General features: G+C 41.3%; 1 protein-coding gene across 2 annotated transcripts in view; it reads left to right on the top strand.

Moving 5' to 3' along the window:
* LEF1 (lymphoid enhancer binding factor 1) overlaps positions 1-15,072 on the top strand; it is a 122,093-nt gene extending 107,021 nt beyond the window's left edge. The window contains exons 12-13 of one of the 2 annotated variants that reach the window (XM_054990546.1): positions 302-342; positions 14,490-14,575. In XM_054990546.1, coding sequence (XP_054846521.1) covers positions 302-336 — 35 coding nt within the window. In that variant the 3' untranslated portion in view covers positions 337-342; positions 14,490-14,575. Of the gene's footprint in view, positions 1-301; positions 343-14,489 lie in introns of both variants that reach the window. The other variant, XM_054990545.1, reaches the window with a different exon arrangement.
* The last annotated feature ends 1,959 nt before the right edge of the window (positions 15,073-17,031 follow it).

Genomic DNA, 17,031 nt, shown 5'->3' with positions numbered 1-17,031 from the left:
CCACAATGAGGGTAGTGGGTGAGCTATGTATGGGAACGTTGAGCTATTTTATTCCTATGGCCCAGAGTGTAAACTTTCAGAAAAATTGGCACACTCAAATAGTTGCCTAGTAGGTTGGCTCAAAGCATCAGTGAGGTCTTTTTCACTTTTTATTATTATTAAACACAAAATGGCTGGTATAAGAACCATGAAAGGCAGAGGAAACAAATCGGCATAATATTCTAGCATAAGACCCTTTTATTTGGAGTGTGGAAAAAAAATCTGCAGTAGAAATTTGTTAAAGAACAACGATCTTCTACAGGTGCAGCCCCAAGAATGACAGCTGCCTACATCTGAAGCATGGTAAGAATATTTCTCAAGCCTTTCTGCTAAATTTGTAAAATTAGATCTTTGTAGGTCTCTCTTGCTTTAACTATGAAACAAACATGACTCCAGCACAAATTTTTGAAGTGCTTTCTCCTCAAATGAATGCTTTTGTGATGGATGGTTTTTATACCGGCTGTGTTTTTAGTCTCTACCTTTTTTCTTTAATTTACACCTTACAATCTGACCATACCTCACTGAGTAGCTGTAAGTCTACCTGTGATGCACTAGAATGATTTCACTAAGCAGTCAAACCATTCTGGCCAGCAAGGTGATGCAAAAATCATTAAAAGCAAGGTAGAACTATTTTTCAGCATGCAAGTTAATTTACATCAATTGCCTACTGCTGTCTGGGCAAAGGAGAATTAGTTTGATTTTCTCATGTGTTTTTTTTTCTGTTTGAATTTCATATTCATGGAAGTGGGTCTTTATTTCAACTCAAGACTTTGTTTCACTTGTCACTGTGGTACACTGTTGGTTGTATAGATCTTGCTACTAAAACTAAGGTAGATACAGAATAATCTCAACTAAAAATGTTAGACTTGATACCACCATTAATGGTAGATTTGTTACCTGCTGTGTGTGCAGATTCTCATCTCCTGCCTAGTTTAGTAGCAAAGGAGCAAAGCTATTGCAAACTGTTCTTGCAGGGTCTGTCTTAGATACAAGCTGCTTACATTGTTCTGACATTATGCTAACAATGTGCTATCTTTCAATACGTTGATGCTGGAGGTTAGTACAAGTTTCACAATTTTTGCTCATTGGACAACCCCTCCAAAAGTTCTCTGCCTGTTGTCTTGAATGACATGCTTTGATATCCGTATTCCATCTAATCAAACTTTAGATTTTTAAAAGCAAGCCATCTTTTTAATAGAAACACCAGCAGGGATACTCTTTGCTTACTAAATTTCAAGAACATCCCTGACCCCAATAAGCAGCCATTGCCTCAATTCCCAAGTGTCTACTATGGGAAATTTGCATATTGGATAGTTTCAGTTGCCATGAGGATGTTATTGGACTGACTTGGAAAACATGCCCTACATAATTTAATAATAGTAGAAAGTGACAGCTTTTCTTGAAACAGAAATTTCATCTCTCTCTTTCAAGGGAGATGCATGTTGTATTCCTTGCATGTGACTCCAGATAGCACAGCCTATGAAATGCACATTGTGGGGAGGAGAATCATATATTTTTCCAGTTTTTGAGTTCTGGGAAAATGCACAATCCTATAAGAGAACTTCTCTGAAGATCCTACCAACAGATGAGTGACAACTGTTAGGGGAGTTTTGTGTGTGTGCCGCATTGATAATCTAGACAGCCCTCTAAGTTTAAAAACCAAATGGGGTCCAGGCAATCATGTTGAGCTGCCAGGGAGGACAGAATTAAGGTTCCGAGATAGTGCCTTAATACTCTGCTATTGTTTGTTTTCCTGACCTTGCTCGGAAGCTAACATCAACCTCAATTCCCTTGCCTTTCCTCCATTTCCCAGTGCCATCTTTCTTCTTGCCAAAAAAAAAGCTGCCAAAACAAAAATCCCAATGCTCTGAATCTTGGAAGCAGGATAAATTATGCAAAAAGGAAATACATGCAAATTGGCTTGATTTTCATAATCCTGTTCAGAGTTCAGGTTTTCTTGGCACTGTATACACACAGCTGTTACAGCTGGCCACAAGCAGAAAATAGGACTAAGAAGTACCCACGGTATGAAATGGGGCTGTAGGACAAGTTTAGTAGTGCAAACACAGATGGAAGAGGCCTTCAAGATGCACAGTGCATGCGTGGTGGGGGAATCTCTTCCTGATTTCCTCCTTCTGCTATTACTTGGGGTACTGCGATCCTAAACCCTTAAAAACTAGATGCAGCTGATATAGATACAGTGCAACTGAGCAGGCCTCTGGAGAGGCAGCATATAAAATTTATAAATAAACGTCTAGGAATAGAGGAAAAGATGATGCAGGACTCTAGTGAGACAGCTTTTCAGTCAAGCAGAAGCAAGAAGTCTTCAGGCTCCTTCTTTCTTGCTAAGAATTGCTTTTTTGAAATCCAGTGGGGTAGCTAGCTGTGTGTGTTTTTTGCAACAGAAGATTACTCTGTAGAGATACACAATTTGTAGAAATGTTGAACCCATTGGGACAGTTGGGAGAGGAAAACAAAGTCTGGAAAGCATTGAAATATGTGTGAAACTTTCTTTGTTATCAAACCTAAACTCCTTTTACTACTTCATCGGTGTAAAATATGTTACAGGATACCAAACGGCACTCTTGGGCATACTTACAGGATTTAGAAGTGTGCCCAAGAAGAGTAATTACTAAAAGTAAAATTATGACTATACCCAACACTTACGAAAAAGAAAGCTGAAAACTGCTGCACTCTATGCTAGCTCAACATGTATATATCCTAGGGTTTGTCGTCTGAGGGGCAGGGAATATTAAAAGTTGAAATGAAACACTTTTGTAGCAAATAAAAGGGACTGTATTATTTGGATAAGCAATCTCATAGGACTAGCAGTATATCTGGGTATCAAGTTAAACTTTTTAACATTGAAAACACTGAACCCATAATAGTTTATCATTGTAGAAATCTTGGACCAAATTAGTCGCATTTAAATAATGAACATATCTTTGAAATATTTTATGCCTGCAGAATACTTAGGAAAGAATGTTATTATCTAATGCTGTAGACTGTATTACATTAAAAAATCATACTACAACGCCTTACCTTAAAAAACATTTCACTCAATTCCTCAAGGTCTTTTTAAAGGCAGCCCTTTCCCCCTACTCCTTCAAACTTCTAGTCTAGACCAACAGATTTATTACATTTATTTTTTTATTATAACTTTTGTGTGTTTGAGCCCATGAAAGCCTGTGATATTGTAAATGTGGTGTTGAGGATGTATGATGTAGAACTAGATAACCCCACAGAATCATTCTGAACTTGAGGAATATGGATCCAGTTACCATAGCCTGTAGTCCTCCCGTCTCTGCAGAACGGCACGTGTGCGCATGCCAAGTTTCTGTTTGCCTGTTCCCTTCCAGCAAGCAGGCTAGCTACAGCCTCTGTTTCTATTCCCCCCTCATCTGTCCTGCTTGCCTACCTGCCAGTAGGTATAAGCAAATTTTGCCGCTGCACACCAGCTGCAATCCCAGAGATTGGAATAGGTTATGGAAGCTTAAGAATCATCATAATTTGTACACAATTAGAAATCCCCCCCAAAGCCACTGAGAAGCTACAGTGATTTGGCTGGGAAGGGAAAATGCTATGCTTAGCAGAGTCATTCAGGACAATCCTGTTGAGCTGGGAAGATTCACTGACATTTCTGGTTGGACAGTGTCCTGCCAGGTATGTATCTGCTAAATCACATTCTCTCATTGCTGCCCAGGAGACTGAGATCAGACAGTGTGGCACCAGGACAACTCTCAGATCATAATGTTTCTAATTGCTGCCCAATACTGGGACATTTATTATATTTGAAAATGGCAATAGTTAAGGTAAAATCTTGATTAGTAAATTTCGACTAGACTCTTTGTCAGAACAAGAAATGCTACCGACGAATAAGGTATTGTGTGAATCAACTCATAAAGGCCATTTGGAGGATACACAATACTATTGTATGATTCATGTGGTGGTGGAAAGTGATGTGAAGTCATAGCTGACTTATGGTGACCCCTGCTTATTCATGGCAAGAGACTAATAGATGGTTTTCCATTGCCTGTCTCTGCAACCCTGGTCTTCACTGGTGGTCTCCCATCCAGTTACTAACCAGGACCAACCCCACTAAGCTTCCGAGATCTAATGTGATTGGGCTTGGCTGGGCTTTCCAGGTCAGGGCAGTGTGATTCATATGTAATAATTATGATTTGTTGTTATAGGAATGAACCTTGGAAGTCTTTGGGTTCAGAAATTAATCATTTCCATTTTCACAGCAAACCAGTTTGTCATATCTGATCTACAGACTTACAGCTTGTTCTCTTGATGTGAAACCAGGATTAAACCATGGTTTGAAATCCAAATAATTGTTTGTCATTTGGATAGAGCAGTATTATGAGCCATCTTGAGCCATGGGGAAAGGTGAGGTGGAAATAAGTTAATAAATAAAATAAATGATTTGCTATGACAGCAGAAATGATTAATTTCTAGCTCATGGTGCAGGGAAAAATATGTGCACACTTAAGGATTCTTAGGCGTCACTTCCCTGACAGCAAAGCATTATTGTGGTTGTTCATGGCATATGAATTGTGCCTGTGCCTCTGCACTGCACTTCAGTTGAGGCCAGATTACATGTTTGCATTCCAGTCAAATACACTCAGTACAAAATTTCTGTGGTAAAATCTTACTTTGTGACAAGAACAGCCTGGGATTCACCCGACCATGGTATATTTAAGGATATGTTCAAAGGAAGAAATGATTTTGCAAAGCTGTAGTAGAATCACACATTGTGGTAACTTTACCACATTAAACAAGTACAATGAGGGGATTCATCTAAGAAATTGCCTGCTTCTTAATAGCTGTCTTTTCAAGAGCCAACCAGTGCATACACAAAAGTAGTATGAGAAGAGAGGGTATGTCTTTGACCATCTGAAAGATGTTCTTAATCTTTGTTGTATAGAAACTTCAGGTTTTGGAGTACCTTGTGACATCAGAAGTTAGTAAATAGAAGTTGTGCTTCTTGTAACTCAACACAATATTGCTGGGTGCAAACTGTAACTGTTACTTTTTTTAAAATACCTGTTTAAATAAGAAATCTGCATCTCTAAGACTGAGGAGTTTGCAACAGAGGCTGACAAACTAAGTGTTGTTATTAAAGTATAACACTGTGGAAAGTATGCAATGTTTGTTTTGTTCACATATAGTAGGCTGACACCTTCTGGGGAAGAAGGAGAATTGAAAGTGCTGTTAGCATTGCTATTTTATTTATTTATTTTATATATTTATTTGTGTCATTGATAGTCCGTCTTTCTCACTGAGACTCAAATTGGATTACATAGTAAGAGATTAGTGCAATCCGTATCAAGGACAATGTCCATAAACAATGACATAGGGTAAATAAATACAAGTTTACAAAGACATATGATTAGCAAGGATCCAATACAGAGTTGAAGAAATGCTGAAACAGAACATAAGCAATTCTAGGACTGATGTTAAACAACATGAAGCACAGGTAGCACATGTTTTAAAAGTAAGTAAGGCAACATAGTGGTGAGGTCTAAGGTCCCTAACTCATTAGCAAAGCATCTAAGACACCCTTCCTACAATATAGCCCTCCTAGCTGAGTAAAAAGCCTTTTTGAATAATTCAGTTTTGCATCATTTGCAAAAGCCAGGAGGGTGGGGGCTCTCCTGACCTCCTCAGGCAGGCCATTCCACAGGGGAGGGGCCACTGCAGAGAAAGCCCATGTACGGGCTGCTGTTGACTTCACCCATGTGCAGGGTGGTACCTGCAGGAGACCCTGTTCAGATGAGCAAAGCTGCCATGGAGGGACATAGGGAGGGAGGCAGTCCTGTAGGTATGCCGGACCTAGGCCATAAAGAGCTTTGTATGGAATACCAATACTTTGAACTGAGCATGGTAACTGATAGGTAGCCAGTGGAGAGACTGTAGGATGGGAGTGATGTTCATGCTCCTGCTTGCTCCTGACAATAGTCAAGCTGCAGCATTTTGCACCAATTGGAGCCTCCTAGTTAACTTAGATGGGAGACCTATGTATAGTGCATTACAATAGTTAGGATGAGCATATTACACACACACACATTATGATTGTAGTATGATCATAATGGCATACTTTAATTTCTCTACTGGATCATATCAAATCTATCTGGCCCCGCTTTCTGTTGCCATCAGAGGCCAGCCAGATAACCTCAGGGAAGCTCAGAAACAGGTTAATAGGCAATAGGCCTTCCTTGTCATTGGTCCTCCAGCATCTAGTACTTAACAGTATAGAGTTCTGAGTGTGGAAATTCCATTTAATGTTCATGTCTCTGAGCTGTTCTCTATGAATTTATCTAATCCTTTAAAAAAAAGAAAATTCAAAAATTTAATTTTAAAAGAATACTAACCATGCTGTGGTAACTTGAAGCCTAGATTACTGTAATACACCTGTGCATGGGGCTGCCCTTGAAGAGGATTCAGAGAAATGTGGCAGTCTGTCAGTTATTGAGATAGTCCGTCGGGACCACATTACACCAGGAATGAAGTGTCTTCACTTGCCTGCCAGTTTGTTTCTGAGTCCAATGGTACTGGTGTTAACCTTTAAAGCCCTTTATGATCCACATATTTAAAGGACTATATCTACCAGTATCAGTCCATATGGCAAGTGCCCTCTTTACCACAGGGTCTCCTGACAGTCTCTTTGATATCAAAGACAGAGTCTGTTAAAGCCCAGGCTTTTTTGATTAGTCCTCTGCAGTTGTGGAATGGCCTCTCATAAGAGGTGAGGCAAGTACCTACACCTTGGGAACTCCTGGTGTAGCTATAAATGGAGTGAAGGAAGAGCACTTATGGAAAGTACCTTGAAGTCTATAGAAGTAAGCTCTTGGTTATCTATTTTAATGATTTTAGTATATGATTTGTACTATATTGTTGCTACTTAGGTCCTAGTTATGTCAGGAGAAATGACTTTTGCCAATGTATTGTCACAAGATCATTCTTACCAGACCTATCCTTGTTACTGTGAGAGCTATGTAAACTCAGTCCTTTCCAGTAGGCCAGGCCCATTGAGTATAATGTGCCTTGACTACACTGGGCTATTTTTGGTTCAGCCAAAGATAATGCCATCATTATTGTGTTATTTATGTACGACCTGGAAATAACATGGGTCAGTCAGAGCTCATATAAATAGCCCCATTCAAATTTACTTCATTGGAAGTACCACATTATAGGGATCTTTCAAAACTATATGTATTGGCAAACAGGATTTCATCAGAAGTGTTTTTATTTTTAATATTAAGTTTTTAAAAACTATATTATGCAGTAGTTAGTATGTTAGAGAAGGATCTGTGGAGTTACCAGCCGTTAGCAGCATTGTCTGGCAACCGGCAGGAGAGGGAGGGATGGAGACATGAAGGAGTAATGTTGCACCAATGGTATGAAGTCACATCCAGGGTAAACCCAGTAGTAAGGTCAGCATATCACTCTAGGGACCCCCCCCCTCCAAGAAAAACTATGATTTTACCACAGAGTTTGTGTAATCCTAGATGGTTACACTGCCCTTGGTTCCAGATTTATGCTGGAAGTGACACCCCTCCTTTTCCCCCCTGCTGATCTTTGGCAAGGGACAGCAGGCAGAGAGTCTCCTGTCACAACAGGCAACCTGGTAAGTTTAAGGATCTTGGAGACGCAGGTTGGAATCCCCACTCTATCGTGGAAGCTTGCTGGGTTACCTTTTGCTAGTCCACACCCTTTTGGCAGGATTGTTGTGAGGATAAAATGGAAGAAAAAACAATAATGTAAGCTGCTTTGGGTATCCCTTGGGCAGGAGCTAAATGAAATAAATATATTTCTATGGAAGAAATATCAGGGAGGCTTTTAAGTATAGCAGCGCGCTTACTTGATAATACATTCACAGAAAGCCGTGTACCGGTGTCGCTTCTCTCCCAAGTTTTGGTTCTCATTGGTAAGAGAATCTTGGTTTATATATACAGATTGTATGACAGAGGAGAATCCAAGGGGTGCAGCAGGTAACAGTGTTAATGCAGCATATGATATGGAGCCTTTGGGATGGGACAGGTTATAAATCCACATTTTAATCTGATTATCAAGGTAGGGCTGTCAAGTGGTTTATTAAATAGAATTCAGTTGTTTGCCTTCTGTCTTAATGCATTTAGATTCCATCACTCTCATGTTAGAGTGGCTGGCCCAAGTAGATGACGATGGCTACTCAACAGGGTCACCCACAGCTGAGGGGGTGGGTCTCTACAGCCTTGGTGGACTCCTTGAGTATGCAGGGAGAAGTAAGACTGCGTAAATTAAAACCTGATGAGGACTGAACATGCTCTCGGTGACGTAGAGATTTGTAAGCAGTGGAGCATCTTGTAAAAGAAAGGGGAGCAGGAAATATCTCTCTGTTCATGAGAGCTGAAGAGACGGAATTTTGGACATCAGAGATTTTTAAAGAATATCCCACCCCCCACCAGATCCTCATGCCCCCTCCAGCTTGTTCTATTGTGACTTCAATATAACTGCTTTAAAATACCAATTTTACTGATAAAAGGGAAGGCAAACTTATTCCTGTTATTCCTATTATTCCTTATTTCCTATTTCTTTCCCTGCTTACAGTGACACGACAGAACCAAAAATAGTCTAAAACAAACACCTGTATGCTTAAGTTGCAGGTCTGCCAGATTGATTAATTAGAATTTGAAGTAATTATAAATTTGCAGATTTGACCAAAATGTAATATGCTGAACAAGGGAGTTTCCCCCCACTACCCACTACTTAGATCATCAGATTTTAAGATACGGTGTGTTAGAGAAGGCATAAAGGACAGCGGTAAAATGTTATTGTTCTGGAATGCATAACAAATTAGGAAATCGAAAGAAATGATCAGTTTCTGTAGATGTGGAAAGGTTCCACATCTAGCAATTCTTAAATATGTATAGGAGTAGTCAATATTTAAGAAAATACACAAATATCCTGAATATGCCTGTTTATTGATAAGTCTCAACTATAACATTGTACAACGTACAATGTAACAGTTGTCTGAGGAAACTAAAGACTGCAATCTACAGTCCTTAGAAGAGAAGGATTGGTTGTTCAAGTTGTGATTCCTGCCATAGGGAAAGCTGGTTAAATCCACTTTTCCTGTGTCTGAGCTTCGCGTCATCCATAAATGTTTAAGACTGAGTTATTCATGAGTAAATCCAAATGAAATAATTGCAAAATACGGCTCATATCAATGTGCTCCCACCCCCCACCCCCTTTTTATAATTCAGAGAGTGCGGGGAAAGGCTGTTTCTGGGGAGGGGGGGGTCGCCTCTGATCTCTGCATGTCAGAAGTCATCTTGCTGCCAAAATCTCAGTGTTACCTTATAACTTGAGAACAATTTTTTTTTAATGCTCAACTTTTATTTCTGTGGAACAATTCCTCATTGCTTTACTGCAGTCAGATCTGCGCTAAGGCATAAATGGCAGAGACGGAGGTTCTTGTTGTGGCTCAGGCTCAAGGCTTCGCATATGCAAAATGTGACTCGCAGCGCTTCGCTTTGAAGCCTAACCACAGCCAGGGAGCTGTAATTGCAGTCTTTGATTGCGCCGACTTCACTTGCGGGTTGGGCTTTGCTCGGGCATGCCTGGCTTGGCGAGACTTCAGCTGCAGCCCTCCAGTGAAGCCTTAGATGTGGGAAGTCTCCAGTCTCTGAAGCACATACCTGTGGTTTCTTGAAAAGAACCCTGGCTTCACCTGTTTTATATCTGTAAGGCAACACCATAGCTGTCCCTTTAAGGCTCTGATCAACTTATTGGCAGGGAATGGAATCAACTTCTAGTTTGTCATTCGTGCTTGCAGAGGCTTGGAATTTTTTAAAATTGTTTTTACAGTGGAGAAGATCTTTACTTCACGAACCTCTGCATCGCCATGGAAGGGATTGCATGCCTTCCCCACCGAGCTCCTCAGGAATGAGGTCATTGGAAATGGTATGAGAGTAAAGCGAGGGGTGTCTGCAGCCATAGGGGGGGCAGCAAAATGACCTTCCCCTCTACCCTGGGTGGAAGTGCTTTTCACAAGCAGGAGGAGGCTTGAATCCAACTCGCTAACATTTCACGGTCAACATGAAAACTAAAACAAAGCAGTACAAAGCAGACCCAGAAATCTGGAGGGTTGTGCTGTACAGATTAGCAATTGTATTTGCAGCCTTTTTTCCAGTCAGCACTGGAATAATAGAGGAAATTTATCAAACTAAAAGTCCAAAAAATGCTACGCTAGCTCTTTGAGAGAAACTTTTTTTATATTTATAAAAAGTGTCCACTTTGAGGACAGAAGGCCAGGGCAAGGCCAAGGACATTATTTTAACCTCCTCACTTCAAAGTCGGGCTGCTGGTAAGAGACGAGGGCGGCGGTGGAGAAACTGGGAAACATCTCAACAGAAGGGCATTTCATTTCCTTCAGTGAGGAATGCATTCCTGGCTGCTAATGGGGAGTCGTTCTGAATCGCAGGGCTTGTATCAGACTGCTGTGAACCACTGGCCTGGCGCCTCGAGGCCGTTCCTCAACAGGAAACAGAATGTTTTAATGTAGCTCTGAGAGGAAAACCTTCCCAGGAAGAGCAACCTGGACCAAACCTTTGAAATTCTGGGATGAAAAGGCCCAAAGTAAATATAAATCGGCAGGGTGCTCTCTCCAGTGTTCCTTTGCTGTTTGCTTGGCCTCTCCTTCATGCTTCTTGGAAAAGTAGAGCCCTTCATGACTCTTTGATCCCAATGTCTTCTGGAGCAAGTTTTTTTTTTTTTTAAAGACAGGAAACCGAGGATGCCTTAAAAAAAGAGTACTTTTATGAGGAAATAGGAACTAGGTTAGTTAGCTGTAGACGACCACCTTGGTTGAAAGCTGCTCTTGTCCAGAGAGAACTTGACTTTGCCTTTTGAAAGGTCATGGAGGTGTAACTGGAAAAGGGGGGGGGGAACAGGACTGAGCCCAGGAACAGGTGTAAGTTTACTCTCTGTATAAACATGTGTGGAGAAAGGGGGAAACGCTCCCTGTGAACTCAGTCAGTGACATGCAGTTTGGTTTGCACCTTTGTATTTTCTGCATTGGGTCACCTGAAACACTGGTTGGCTTACATACACAGCCCATTTGACAAAGAGTTGCCACTACACTGTGGTGCAGAGTGGTAAGCTGCAGTACTGCAGTCCAAGCTCTGCTCACAACCTGAGTTCAATCCCGGCAGAAGCTGGATTCAGGTAGCCGGCTCAAGGTTGACTCAGCCTTCCATCCTTCCGAGGTCGGTAGAAAGAGTACCCAGTTTCCTGGAGGTAAAGTGTAGATGACTGGGGAAGGCAATGGCAAACCACCCCGTAAAAAGTCTGCCAAGAAAATGTCGTGAATGCGACATCCTCCCCCCCCCCCCCACCCATGGGTCAGTAATGACTCGGTGCTTGCGCAGGGGACTACCTTTACCTTTTTTACTGCCACTACACTAGTAATAACATATGGTTCATAATGGTCTCAAAGCTTAGGGCTTGGCAGGGGAAGAGAGCCAAACTGTTGCTTCTATGTTTAACTTGGAGCACCAGTATACAGTATCATTGTGTTTGCGTGTGTGGTTGTGTGAATGGGTTCCTGAGGTCCATTTCCCTTTTATTCAGCTGTACTTGATAAGACACATATTCATTGAATTGGCACATGGATTTAAAAATATCAGAATTCTTGCTATAGTCAAATGCTTAAAATGTAACCAGGCTTCTATTAAACAACTGAATCATATGGAGGCCTCAGTTCTCCAGTGATGTATCTCAAGCTTAATTTTGAAGGGTATGGCTGATACGGATAATGTTCCAGCCATTTAGCGTGAGTGCTTGACATTGGTGCCAGAAGATTGGAGGCAGGCAAATGTCCCGATCTTCAAGAAGGGGAAAAAGGAGGATCCAGGTAACTACCAACCCATCAGCTTGACATCTATACTTGGAAAAGTCTTAGAACAAATCATCAGTCATTCCTTGAGCAGTTAGAAAGGAAGGCAGTGATTACTAAGAGCCAGCATAGGTTTCTCAAGAGCAAGTCATGTCAGACTAACATTATCTCTTTATTTGAGAAAACTACTACCTTGCTGGATCAGGGGAATACTGTAGATATAGTTTATCTCAATTTCAGTAAGGCTTTTGATAAGGTTCCACATAATATCCTTGTCAACAAGTTGGCAAAATGTGGTTTAGATCTTATTACTATTAGGTGGATCTGTAACTGGTTGACAGATCACACCGAGAGTGCTAGTTAATGGTTCCTCATCCTCTTGGAGAAGAGTGACAAGTGGAGTTCCTCAGGGATCAGTCCTGGGAACTGTTCTGTTCAACATTTTTATAAATGATTTGGATAAAGGAATAGAAGGAATGCTAATTAAATTTGCAAATGATACTAAATTGGGAGCGACAGCAAATATGGTCAAAGACAGAGTAAAGATACAGGATTATCTTCACAGCCTGGAAAACTGGGCTAAAACAAAATGAATTTTAACAGAGATAAATGCAAAGTTCTGCAATTAGGAAGGAAAAGTCAAATGCGGGGGAGACTTGTCTTGGCAGTAGTATGTGCGAAAAGGATCTAGCTGTTAGTAGATCATACACTGAACATGAGTAAGCAGCGTGATATGGTAGCTAAAAAGGCAAATGCGGTTTTGGGCTGTAACAACAGAAGCAGTGTCCAGATCACGGGAAGTGATGGTATCGCTCTACTCTGCTCTGGTTAGACCTCACCTAGAGTATTGTGTTCAGTTTGGGACACCACAATTTAAGAAGGGTACAGACAAGCTGGAACGTGTCCAGAGGAGGGCAACAAAGATGGTGAGGGGTCTGGAGACCAAGTCCTATGAGGAAAAGTTGAAGGAATGTTTAGCCTGGAGAGGAGACAACTGAGAGGTGATATGATAACCATCTTCAAGTACTTGAAGGGCTGTCGTGGAGCTGTTTTCCGCTGCCCCAGAAGGTTGGACCAGAACCCACAGTTTGAAATTAAATAAAATGAGTTTTCAGCTAAACATTAGGAAGAACTTCCTGACAGTTACAGCAGTCCCTCAGTGGAACAGGCTTCCTTGGGAGGTTGTGAGCTCTCCTTTGGAGGTTTTTAAGCAGAGGTTAAATGGCCATCTGACGGCAATGCTGATTCTGTGAACCTGGGCATATCATGAGGGGAAGGGCAAAATGTGTTACATCAGTGCTTAGTTCTCATGGCCCTTCTTACATGCCCAGGATAATGCCGATTGCCATCTTGGGGTCAGGTAGCAATTTCCACAGGCCAGTTTGGCTAGGGATCCTGGAGGTGTTTTGCCATCTTCTGGTCATGGAGCAGGGTTCACTGGGGTGGTGGGGGTGGGGGTTATGAATTTCCTGCATTGCACAGGGGGCTGGACTAGATGACCCTAGAGGTACCTTCCAACCCTAGGATGCTGTGATTGGGCAGTTGTGGTGGGGTGGTTTCTAATATTGTTTTCTGCATCATAATGAGTCGGTGGCAGAGCGTCACTTCTGCCGTGCCCATCAGTTATGGTTGTTTCTATGGTGAGCAGGTAAGGCTGTGACTCAGCAGAAGAGCCTCTGCTTTGCATGCAGAAGGTCCCAGGTTCAATCCCTGGCATCTTAAATTTAAAGGAGCAAGTAATAGATGATGGGGAAGACCTCTGCTTGAGGTCCTGGAAAGCCACTGCCAGTTTGAGTAGACAATACTGATCTGGATGGATGGATGGTCTGATTTAGTATAAAGCAGCCTCATGTGTGTTTAACTGTTAATAGAGGGGCCACTGATTGGGGGTGGGGGAAGCACGGGGGTGGGGGAAGCACATGCTTTCCATGTAAAAGGTTCTGGTTTTCATTCTTGAATTAAATTATATGAGGTAGCAGGACTGGGAAAGACCTCTGGCTGAGACCTTGGAGCGCTGCTGCCAGCATGGACAGTATTAAGCTAGAGTTCGCAGCACTGCCTCAGCAAATGCAGGGCAATTTTGAGGGCAATGCCTGGGGAGGGTGGAGCTGGAAAAGAATATGATTTTCTTCCTGGTGAAAGTCCAGAGGATTTCCCCCTAATCTCTTGGGTAAAGACCATGAAGACACAGGGAACTTCCTAGACTATTACTCTCGAGGCCATTTTTTTTCTATAGCTCCTCAATTTTCCAAGGGCAAAGAGTTGGGGTCAAAAGTGATGGTTTACCGGCCATGGGTGGGCAGATGACAGCCTAAGTTAGGTGGACAAGCCGCATTTACTCAGCACTCTCATTTACAATTTCATGGTAATACAGGCCCAACTTCTAGGATTGTTTTGTAAGCATTATGGAAGTAATGTACTTGAGCCTTTTTATAGCACTTTTTATATAGAGCTTCTGAAGCACTATATAAATGTAAAGCAGCATTTCTGTCAAACAATTAATGCAGTTGTCTTGATGCATTACAAAAAAACTTGCTGAACATTCTCATTTTCTGGTCTTTTGCAGGTGGAAAGAGAAATGCTTTTTCAACATGCAAAGCGAAAGCAGCAACATCAGGGCCCCTTCTTGAAATGGAAGCTTGTTAAATTTCCAGGCATGTCCTTCATCTGCACGGACCACCACTAAGGAGTATGTCTCGGATGTCTAAACTTGCCCTACTGTCACTGCTAAAGACACTGAACCATAAAGACAATCACTGCCACGTCCTTACGCTACCACGGACCCCTAAAACTGACACACTAAAAAGAACAAGATGAGCATTTCAGAACTACCCATTAGCAGAGAAGCTTCTCGCCTTCCCTCTGCCTTACACACTCCTTCATTTGTATGTCACACGTTTGTCTGAGTCAGCACCAAAATACTTCAGCTGTGTTGTCTTTGCTTCAACCAAGAAAGTGGTGTCATCAGCCATCCTGGCCCTTCAGAGAAGGAATAAGGTTAATTTGTTGAAGAAGGCACAATCCAGTTTTATTTAACAGTATAAAAGGATCAATCTTTTAAAAGAAAACTTGAATGCTTTTATATTTTAGTCATTTCCTTGGTGTATATTTTATTGTCCTTGAGCTTTTGAAATAAGCATCAAAGTCTTGAATCCATTTTTTTTAAATAAAAGGAAAACCCTGGGTTGTTGTTGTTTTTCTTACAACAGAGGAACAATTAAGATGGAAGTGTGTGCCCCACCCCCCTAACATTTTGTAACATAATTCCTTATTGCATATTCTCTGGAGTCCTATAATTGTACCAATCAGCTGGTCAGTAGCTATGTTGATTCCATCCCACCGTTTGCCTCCTCCGTATGTGTAGACAGCACACCTCATCAGATCTGACTGCAGTGAGCTCTCCTCCCTGCCCTAAATTTCCTTGTATAAAAGGCCCAGCACTTGAATTATTATTACTTCAATTGTTCTGTATTTGTATCTGTTTTTGTTAGCTTGTTTAGTGGGATTTTATGCCAGTTGTTGAAATGAACATCGATGTATCCCTTTTTTTTAAATAGTTAAGGCACAGCCTTTGCCAAAAAAAACCCCGTCAATTGATATATATTTTTTGTCATTCCAGTTTGAGTTAATGTGCTGAGCATTTGTTTTTTAAATAAAAGCTTTGTAATAAAACTACAAAATACTTTTTGATGGGTTCAAATGAGTCATTTGATTCAACATGTTTCACACGGGTTTGAGAGAGCTGGTGGAAGAGCTTTGGAGACATTTCTACTTTTCCTAAGTTGCATGCTTTCCCACTCCGGATGCAAACCTTTTGGGGAGAAAGCTGTCACAGAAATTAAGCAAATTGAGACTATTTGTGCAATCCTAGGCACACTTGGGCTTAAAACCCCTCAAAACTTGTGGAACTTTGTATAAATATGGGTAGAATCGCTCTCAGTGTGTTCCTGCCTACTGGGCTTGTTAGCAGATTGCGACCTGTTTCTTACTGCAGAATTCTAAAAACATTTACTTTGAAAACTGGACTCAGCCCATGCATGCAGCAGAATACTGGGCAGATGGAAAATCATAGATCTTTCCTGATGCAAATGGAAGTGTTTTCAGGTCCAAACCACCGAGTCCTTTTACTTCAAAGTCACCATGCAATACTTCTACACAATACCCAGCATTATAGGTCTCATTATGGGTGGGCAGAGAAAAAAAGAATACTCTTTTGTCATTTATCCAACCTCCCAGAACAATCAACTGCATTGCAATTTTTTTATATGGGGCTAGATTTTTATATGAAATTAGTTCACATTTAACAAACATTCAAATATATCTTAGCATAATTTCAGAAGGGCAGTATTTTAAAAACATTATTTGGCACAGATGAACCACTGATGGGGAAGTCATAATACACTTTGTGGATCAAACAGCATAGGTGCATTACAATGTCAACACTTTGGAGCGACTTTCAATTTAAACCTGAATATTACTGTTAGAAATTGGCACGTCTCCATACTCCTCTCTCAATGAGCTGCTGGTTGGAATAAGAGTCATTGGATTTCTTCACACAGATTCCAGTCATAACATATCCAAGAACCAGTGACTGCCGTGCTAGAATAGAAGCCTGGGTTCAGATCTCTTCTCAGCCATGAATCTCACTGGCTGACTTTGTTGTTCTTTCAGCAGAGTCTACCTCTCCAGGTTTGCTAGAAGAGAATCATGTAGGAACAAAAGGAAAGGATAAAAGTGGTATAAAGCAGCCTAGGTAAGGCATGGTCTGCCCTGTGCAGTGTGGAGTGTTTTTCCTCCAGCCAGTTTGCCTCTTCATGTTGATTCCTGATGTTCACCTGTATTGAGTTGGACTCTACCTGCCTGTAAGCATCACTCTTCACATTTATCGCCCACTTTGAAACTCATGTGAACTGTGGATGGCCTACATTTAATGTCTATCTGTGTCCCACTTTTTTGGTTTGCATAGTATAGGCTTAAGTTGTTCATTTGTGGTTTGAGTGCAACTGATGTAAGCTCATATATGTTTAGTGTTTTATGGAGAGAAAAGCAGGAATAAAATACCATCACAGCATACTGCTTCCAAGGAAAAGAACAGCATTCCTTGGGGC

The sequence above is a fragment of the Eublepharis macularius genome, chromosome 10 (assembly GCF_028583425.1).
Source record: "Eublepharis macularius isolate TG4126 chromosome 10, MPM_Emac_v1.0, whole genome shotgun sequence".
Classification (NCBI taxonomy): Eukaryota; Metazoa; Chordata; class Lepidosauria; order Squamata; family Eublepharidae; genus Eublepharis; species Eublepharis macularius.
The sequence above is the reverse complement of the archived record's forward strand: the minus strand, read 5'-3'. Positions and strand labels throughout refer to the sequence as shown.